Below are 9,649 nucleotides of genomic sequence, written 5' to 3' on the forward strand. Positions count from 1 at the left end.
TTCTAACCTTCATGTTTGTGTTTACAGACCATCAAAATATCCGACCCGAGCTCCCAAAAACAAGATCCGATCTCTCTGCAAGTCAATCACATACTCGTATCCTATCTCTCCATAGGTGTCACAATTTTCATCAACATCAATAATGAAAAATAATACTTTGAACATAAAAAAATAATATTTTTTTATGTCAGTTAATTAGGAGATACATCTCAAGTTGATGTGAAACGGTCATATGTCGTAATATTTTGTAGTGGAAACGGTATTTGTGTGGAGTGTTTTTAAAAATTTTCATGTGAAAAATATATTTATCAATAAAAAAAACGTGTAAGCTAAATACTAAGCAAGGTATGATTCGAACAGGCAAGTCGGCGTCATAAACCATTTTTTTCAAAAAGGGTCATAAATGAAACTTAAATACAAATCAACACGTGAATTACAATTTCCTTCATAAGATTTTAAAAGCTGTCCATTTATTCATTAATTATAATTATCTCACTCATTATTTATTATTATTATTATTATTATTATTATTATTATTATTAGGGTTGGCTTTGCGTTGTACCACAACTTTTTTTTATTGTTACTAGTGCAACCACTCGTTGGCAATTTTTTTAATAATTAATTTGATTTATATTGAAATTAAAGTAATGTTATAATTATAAAAATTAATGAAAAATCATTGTGTAGTTTGAAATTATTATTTAAATGTGATTATATCATAATAGTAAAATAATAAAAACTAAATTACAATTTGAAATTATGAAAAAAGGGGAAAAAATAGATCATGAAACCATTTTATTATTGTACCATCCATTGTAGACGCAGATATTTCATTTTATAACAATGGTGTGGTGCTTCATTCGATAAATCTGACCTAAATTATAATCCAATTAAAATATTCAACGAAAGGACTACTTTCACACCTTTCTCAATTTATATATATAATAAGAAACCATGTGTATAGTGAATTGGTAGAAAAGGATAATAATTTTTTATTACTTGACCCATCAAAGTCCTTTTCTTGACGGTGGAGATTGCAATTGTGCCCTTAAAAGTACTCTCATTAACAGTTAAATTTACTTTTATTTTCCATAATGATGGAGTTCTAATTTAATTTATTAAGAAAACATTCGATCAAGTAATCACGCTAATGGTTAAATATCTCACATCGGCTGAATTAAATCATTGAGAGATATATATTAAACTTGGAAAACCGTCTAATTTTGAGTAAGTTTTTAAAATTGTATTAGCTGTGTTCAAATATCAATCTTAACATGATATAATATCCAAAACCCACGGTTATACATTGGATTGTCTTATGAGTTATTCAATAATGTCTTGTAAACTTCACGTTTTCATTCATGAGTGTGATATATCTATACTATCTTATTAAGTTGAGATACTTAGACTAACTAACTTTGGTGTCATTGTCTGTTTTAATAATTATATATATTAATAAAATGTTAAAATTTTAATGTAAGTTATATGTAGTTTAGCGGATAGAGTCATTGTTTCTTTGAGTTTATGTTATATGTTCAATTCTTATTGAGATTATTTTTTTTTATTTTTTTATTTTTCAATTTATTTTTTAATTTATATATAAAAATTACAGTGTAGTCCTTCACTATTTCTTATAATTATATTTTGATCTTTATTTAAATACAATCAAATGAATTATAAAAAATATTATATAAAACGTGCGTCGATGTATTAGTATATATTAAATGTCTCATATAAGCTGAATTGATTTGAAGAATGTTTCTCTTTAAATTGAACTTTGAGATTTAGCTCAATTTTAAAATTAAGTTTGACAAAATAATAATAATAAAAATAAAAATTGATGACCGAAAAAATAAATAAAATCGAGGAGGGATGAGACAGCGCAGTCTAATTTAGTAAAAAAATGGCACAATGGTTAATATAATACAACCATGGGGGCTACTATATTGGGGTAGGCGTGGCAGAAAAAAACTCGAAAGCGAAACTTTAAACCATGGTTAGTTGAAATTAGAGAACCGCAGTTAAGCTCCACCTCGTCTCTATCCACTTCTTTCCCACCAAATTTCCAGCTCATTTCTCTTTATTTTGCATTTAAATATTGTCATAGTTTCAACCTCTTGTACGATACGCTTGGTTGGTTGTACACTTGGTTTATCCCGTTCGCATTAATCATCTCTATCCTTTTCCATCCGAAAGCATAAAACGGCTCTCATTTTCTCTCTCTAGGAAACCCGTATCCATCTGTACAAATTCCTCATATCCATTCTCTCTCTCTGGAAAACTCTCCGAGGAAAGCAATTGAGAAACGGTTCCCTCGTGCTGACGTGGACGGATTATCGGGATCGCTGTGAGTACTTTCACTTTGTTTTTTTGGTTTCTTGTGTGATTCAATTGATTTGGGATGACGAACAAGAGTTGGAGTGATGGAGGATAGGTTCGTACGCTGCTCCGTTTTTTCGTTGTTTAAGTCATTTATGACTGAGAATTGAGTGAATTGGTTGAGTTTTTGGAGGTATTTTTAGTTTTTGTTAATTTTTCTGTCTCTTTTTACTGGATTTTGAGCTTCGTGTGAAAGATTAAAAGTTGTTTCATGAAAAATTGTATTTTCTACATGCTCACTTTATCATTAAGTGTTGTTACTTTTGTAGCTTTTATTATTAAAGTTGTGTTTCTTGTAAATTTTGTGGTTCTACATAATATTTTGTCGACTCTTAGTTGTTTTAATTTTTGGTGAGATCTGAAATTCTTTGCTGCAATCACGTGCTATGATTCTTCACGTTGATTGTGCTGGAGGCTGTGTCGATTGTTGTGCTTTTACTCATCGACGGCACGCGTTGCAGTAGTTGTGTTTTTTGCTGGAAGGAAGATTTTGTGTAGAGCTTTCATCGCGTAGCTTACGTAGTTTCATGTTCTTTATTGTTCAAAAACTGCTTTCTACGAATTATTTATTTGCAACCTGGTGGCTTTTGGCATTACCTGGGCATTTACATATGAGAATGAAGATGATATGGTCTAAATTTATGAAAGTGGTTGCTGTGGTATGTAAGTTGCACTTCGTGGCTGTTACTTCCATGTTGAGGACGTACCTTTTTCGTGTGATTTGTATCAGCGAAAACTTTCACGAGACAGATCTACTTTCTGAGACCTGTGATATCATCATTTAGTTGCTACAATGTTTGTTCAGCTTTGAGAACTGGTTGATATTACGGTTTAATTTTATTTATTCTGTGGCTGTTTCCATTTTTTATTATCTGTTTGATTGCATGCATATTCTCCTCACATAGTAATTAGTTTGGATAAATGTATCTATGTGAAATGAAGGTGCTACCCTTGAATGAAATTGTGTACTTGAATTTTCTATTGATGCAGGCTTGTGGATGTTTCTCTTGAGATCACTTTATCTAGGTCTTGGAAAGCAGTTTCTTGGAAATCAGGGACTGAAAAATACAAAGTTAAATTGACATAACTATTACTATGATGGTGTCAAGGTCATGTGGGAATTTCTTCGACTTGGCTTCTGAAGAATTACTGAATGTTCCTCAAACTCCTAGAGGTCTTCCAAGGGTGATGACTCTTCCTGGTATTATATCTGATGGTAATGGGAACAGTGACGCTGAGTCAGACAGCACATCATCTGTTCGCCGCGAGAGGAAAATTATAGTTGCAAACATGTTGCCTTTGCATGCTCAGAAGGACAATGGGACTGGTAAATGGAATTTTAGTTTGGATGCGGATTCGCTTTTGCTACAGTCGAAAGATGGATTTACGCAAGATACTGAGGTTTTATATGTGGGATCTCTCAAAGTTGAAATAGAAGCCAAAGAACAGGAGGAAATTGCACAAAGACTTCTAGATGATTTCAACTGTGTGCCCGCTTTTCTTCCGCAAGATATCCAAAAAAAATTCTACCATGGTTTCTGTAAGCAACAACTCTGGCCTCTTTTCCACTACATGCTACCTATGTGCCCAGATCATGGAGATCGCTTTGACAGACAGCTGTGGCAGGCTTACGTGTCTGCAAATAAGAGTTTTGCCGACAAGGTCATGGAAGTAGTCAACCCCGAGGATGATTTCATCTGGATTCATGATTATCATCTCATGGTGCTACCTACATTTCTAAGGAAGCGTTACAATAGAATCAAGCTTGGGTTTTTTCTTCACAGTCCATTTCCTTCATCGGAGATATATAGAACATTGCCTGTTAGAGATGAGATTCTGAAAGGATTATTAAATTCTGATTTAATCGGTTTCCATACATTTGACTATGCACGTCACTTCCTGTCATGTTGTGGTAGAATGCTAGGCCTGGACTATGAATCGAAGAGAGGCCACATTGGACTTGATTATTTTGGCCGCACAGTGTATATAAAAATTCTCCCAGTAGGTATTCACATGGGTAGGTTGAAATCTGTGATGAACTTGCCTTCTACATGCAACAAAGTCAAAGAAATCAGAGATCAGTTCAAGGACAAGAAGTTGATTCTTGGTGTAGACGATATGGATATATTCAAAGGCATCAGTCTTAAGTTGCTTGCTTTTGAACAACTCCTGCAGCAGCATCGGGAGTTTCAAGGAAAACTAGTTTTGATTCAAATAGTGAATCCTGCTAGGAGTTCTGGGAAAGATGTTCAAGAAGCCAAAAAGGAAACTTACTCGGCTGTAAAAAGAATAAATGAGGTTTTTGGCTACCCTGGTTATGTGCCCGTGATTTTGATCGATCGTCATGCTTCTCGCAGTGAGAAGAGTGCTTATTATGCTATGGCAGAATGCTGCATAGTTAACGCTGTTAGGGATGGAATGAACTTGGTTCCTTATAAGTACGTAGTCTGCAGGCAGGGTTCTTCTAGTATGGATGAAGCAATGGGTACAAAAACAGATTCTCCTAGGACAAGCATGCTTGTTGTGTCAGAATTTGTTGGATGTTCACCTTCTCTGAGTGGAGCAATTAGGGTGAATCCATGGGATATTGATGCCGTGGCCGAGGCTATGAATATGGCAATTACCATTCCTGATGCAGAAAAGCGACTGCGGCATGAGAAACACTTCCGTTATGTTAGTTCTCATGATATAGCTTATTGGGCTCGTAGTTTCATGCAGGACTTGGAGAGAGCATGCAAGGATCATTATGATAAGCGTTGCTGGGGTATTGGATTAGGCCTCGGTTTCAGAGTTATATCACTTTCTCCTAGTTTTAGGAAGTTATCTGTGGATCACATAGTTTCGGCATATAAAAGGACTACTAGAAGGGCGATATTCCTGGACTATGATGGCACTGTCGTTCCTCAATCCTCCATGGTCAGATCTCCCACTCCTGATGTGGTGACTGTGCTTGATGCTCTGTGTAATGATCCAAATAACACAGTGTTTATCGTTAGCGGGAGAGGCAGGGTGTCGCTCAGCGATTGGCTTGCCCCATGTCAGAAATTGGGACTAGCTGCTGAACATGGATACTTTATAAGGTATGTGGGAATATTTTAAGATCTAATTTTCACTTCTCTTTTGTGGAATTCATTTCTGATCTTTTTGTTGCTCGCCTTTTTTTGACTAACTGATGGTCAATTTATTCTTTATTCAGGTCAAGCATAACCTCTGATTGGAAAGCTTTAGCTTTTGATCTTGATTGGAAAAAGATTGTGGAGCCAATTATGAAACTCTACACAGAAGCAACTGATGGATCTTATATGGAAATTAAAGAGAGTGCATTGGTGTGGCACCATCAGGATGCAGATCCTGACTTTGGATCCTGCCAAGCCAAGGAACTTTTGGTACACTTGGAAAATGTTCTTGCAAACGAACCTGTTGTTGTTCGGAGGGGACAACATATTGTTGAAGTAAAACCACAAGTATGATACCCTTGTCTCTCGCTTCTCACAAACAAAAATGTCCACTCGTGCTCACACATGATTCCACTAATTATTCTTGATTTGCAGGGAGTGACCAAAGGTTTGGTTGCGGAGAAGGTGATAGCTATGATGGTTAATGATGGCAAAGCTCCAAATTTCGTGATGTGCATTGGTGACGATAGATCGGATGAAGATATGTTTGAGAGCATACTCAGCACGGTTTCTAATCCAACCCTTCCTGTTGCTCCAGAAATATTTGCTTGCACTGTTGGGCAGAAGCCAAGCAAGGCTAAATATTATCTTGATGACACTACGGATGTTGTGAAACTGCTTCGGGGGCTTGCCAGTTCTTCTAATCCAAAGCCTAGACAGCAAAGTGCACACTTCCAGGTCGAGTTTGATAATGGCTTCTTATAAAGTTTGGTTCTTCAAATTGACTACTGCTTATGTGAATTTCTTTTGCCGGTAGCAAAAAAAGATGAGACATAATCTTAACTTGAAATAGGGGGGATGTGGATGATGGGTTGAGTTGGCCTTTAGAGTGATCTTACTTTGATGCAATTATATCTTGTATTCCAAATGATGTTTTGCATCAAGTATCATGTACATAGATGAGTGACATGAAAATTTAGAACAATTTAAAAATGTAATACACAGGTGCCATTCATTTAAATACATGAAATATGAAACGAAGTAATTTTATGGATTAGAAGATTTAGAATGGCCGGGATCTTCTTGTGTCGGCTGGTAGGATGTGAAGAAAGAGCCTTTTGGAAGAAATTCAGCTTGGCAAATGTCGGAGATGGTGACAAAGGCTTCATTGTTTTTGTATAGTTGAACTGATGATTCCAAATGTAATGTTTTGTTTGATTCATGATCTTGGCTGATCGATCTCGTTTGTTCACTTCATACTTACTGTTGACAAATGAAGTTTGTGAACTTTGAAGTTTTCCCCATCGCATACATGTACCTTCCTTCAATTTTTAACGTACTCACACTAACATATACTGATATATTGAGATATTTATGTCACTACATAAAATGTTTACGGTTTAAAATGTTCCACTGAAAATCACTTGATCTGGAGCTAATACGGCGTTCTTGGTTTTTGCACTGGTAAATATCTGGAATGGTCACGGTCTTTATGCTCTGATAGATACGCACGTGTATTGATGTATATTTGTTTTGGGTACTCGTGCTATTGAGATTTAATACGGAATAAATCCATAGATTAAATTGTTTCTGGATTCCCCTGATCTTATAATAAAAAACGGTTTATCACTACAAAAAAAAAAAGGATTTACTGTTTGACAAACTTTTGACATTCCATTCTGAATTTGATTCACGGTGGGAAAAGAAGGTAATCGAGGCTAATTGCAATATAAAGTGTTTTTCAAAATGAAAATGTGATATAAAGTTTTTTTTTAAATTTTTTTTTATTTCTTATCTATTAACTAACTACCCACAAAATTTTGATTCGAACCTAAGACTCATGAGTCTGGGACCCACCCTGCCATTAGGTCAATGGATCTTTGCCAATATAAAGTTAATTGATCGAAGAGTCGAGATAAAATTTTCTTTTCTAATGAAAATGAATTATATAGTTTTTTCCCTTTGAAGGTAAAGTGTCAAGAGGGCCGGATGTATAGCTTGTACTCTGGTTATTCACAGAATGGTGTGGACTTGGCGAGAAGCCGCAAGTCAAAAATGTACTGATGCTTTAACCTAAAAATTGTGAGCCCAAACATGATTTGGGTAAGAAACATGTATGAAGCATTTCCATGAAGAGATATACAAAGCCTAAATCAGCGACAATGTTGAGATTAACTCTTTCGAAATATGAAATTAAAGAGGACATACTATATGAATATCCTTTCGAATTTATAGTTTATTTTAAATTAAATCGAGACTTAAGATCGATGAGTAGATCTCTTGTGAGACGGTCTCACGAATTTTTATCTGTGAGACGGGTCAACTCTACCGATATTCACAATAAAAAGTAATATTCTTAGCATAAAAAGTAATACTTTTTCATGGATGAACCAAATAAGATAGCCGTCTTACAAAATACAACCCGTGAGACCGTCTCACACAAGTTTTTGTCAAGATCGATTGCGTGTCGGGTGAAAATTATCCTTTTTAAAGAAATGTAATATATTTTTCCTTAAAAAAATCTTGTGTTTTTCAACTTTTTAAAGGTCCAAAAAGGGGAAGTTATGATTTTAGAGAAGATTGTATAGTTTTGTTTATGGTTCCATTACATGTTATGTTATAGAAAAATCTCGTTTTTATTTCCACTATGTTTCTTGTTTTTATTGTAATTAAGTGCTCTTTCGGAAAAACTAAAAGTATAAAAAATTGGGTCACTATGTTTCTCGTTTTTACACAATAAAATTAAGTTTTTAGTTTGATTTATAAAAAAATGTAATCAATTTCTATTTTTTAAAATCAAATAACCAAAAAGCTACGATTATAATTAAGTGTTCTTTCGGAAAAAACTTCTTGATCAAATATTACATTTAATTTTTTAAAAAAATTTGTCTTGTTAATAAAGTTTCCAATCAAACACCATTAATCAGGCACCTTCGTATCCATTTGGAACGTGTCCCTTTATTTTTCTGTCGAGGATTTCTCTTTTTAATTTGATTGTGACATTCGAGTCTATTATTATTATTATTATTATTATTATTATTATTATTATTATTGCTACTTCTTCAATAATAATCATAATAATAAATTTTATTTTTTTATTTTTGAAAAAAAATCGGGTTTAAGAATTCTTGGAAGCTACCACTCTTCTATATGTTTTCCCTTTCCCCAAGAATTACTCTTGAAACTTCGTTACTCTTTTATTCGATTGGTACACTGTCAAATTAATGTATTTTAAATAACCAAAACTTAATATTTTCAGACAAAATTAATATAAAATTGAATATTTTTCATCAAATGAAAGCATGATCAATTTTAATAAACCCAAATTGACAAGTGTCGTGAATCGATGACTTTTAGGACACCCTATCTTTCGAGATAAAGAGAGGCTTGAGTATTTTACATTTAGTAAAGGAGAAAATGAATTTTAAGAAAAAGATTTAAAATGAATGTAAGTAATTTTTGGAACATCTATCTTTATTCTACCTTTAATCATGGCTCTAGAGAATATCAATGACAAACTTTGTTCATGCTTTTGGGATAATAGTGTTTATGGAATCAAAGTGAAAAGAAAATTTTACCGCCTATGTTATCATAATGTTGTCAGATTTTCGAATATATATATACTACATAATCATTATGTACACTTATTTGAAGACAGATGAGGTAACATTCTAAAATGTGATAGAAACATAAAAAATTGAACATCCAATAAATGAGTGACACCTAATCGATATTCATATAAATGTTCACGATAGATGTATAACATATCAAAACTGCATATAATATTTTGATATGCTGGACGTATGTTGATGAATTCATGGACGCCCAGATATGTTCGTGCGAACATCTAGCTCATAGATGCTCNTTAACATCTTATTAATTTGTAAGAAATAAAAAAAGGTCTCTTGCTCTTGAATTAGTATTTAACATGCTCCATAGTTTGACCGCCAAAAAGTGATAAAAAAAGTAAATGGCTCCACTAGATTGGCCTAGGCATGCTTAACGGACCGGTTCGGGTCGGAACCGACCCGGAACCGGTCCGATAAGCCCGGAACCGGATCCGGTATGTGAGAACCGGACCCGAAACCAAACACAATCCATTAATTTGTGTGTTGAACCGGTTCAGTATTTTCTGAACCGGTTCAACCGGTTCC

General features: G+C 34.1%; 1 protein-coding gene across 2 annotated transcripts; it reads left to right on the top strand.

Moving 5' to 3' along the window:
• The first annotated feature begins 2,172 nt into the window (after positions 1-2,172).
• Positions 2,173-6,799, top strand: LOC140982257 (probable alpha,alpha-trehalose-phosphate synthase [UDP-forming] 9). Of its 2 annotated transcripts, none has more exons than XM_073448710.1 (4): positions 2,173-2,347; positions 3,370-5,459; positions 5,576-5,843; positions 5,931-6,799. In XM_073448710.1, exons 2-4 carry the CDS (start codon positions 3,475-3,477, stop codon positions 6,258-6,260), a joined length of 2,583 nt encoding a protein of 860 aa, XP_073304811.1. In that variant the 5' UTR covers positions 2,173-2,347; positions 3,370-3,474; the 3' UTR covers positions 6,261-6,799. The 2 variants fall into 2 exon arrangements, with proteins under 2 accessions (XP_073304811.1, XP_073304812.1); XM_073448711.1 differs by having other exon boundaries at positions 2,182-2,434.
• Positions 6,800-9,649: the final 2,850 nt, after the last annotated feature.

Source organism: Primulina huaijiensis, chromosome 8 (genome assembly GCF_012295235.1).
Source record: "Primulina huaijiensis isolate GDHJ02 chromosome 8, ASM1229523v2, whole genome shotgun sequence".
NCBI classification, from domain to species: Eukaryota; Viridiplantae; Streptophyta; class Magnoliopsida; order Lamiales; family Gesneriaceae; genus Primulina; species Primulina huaijiensis.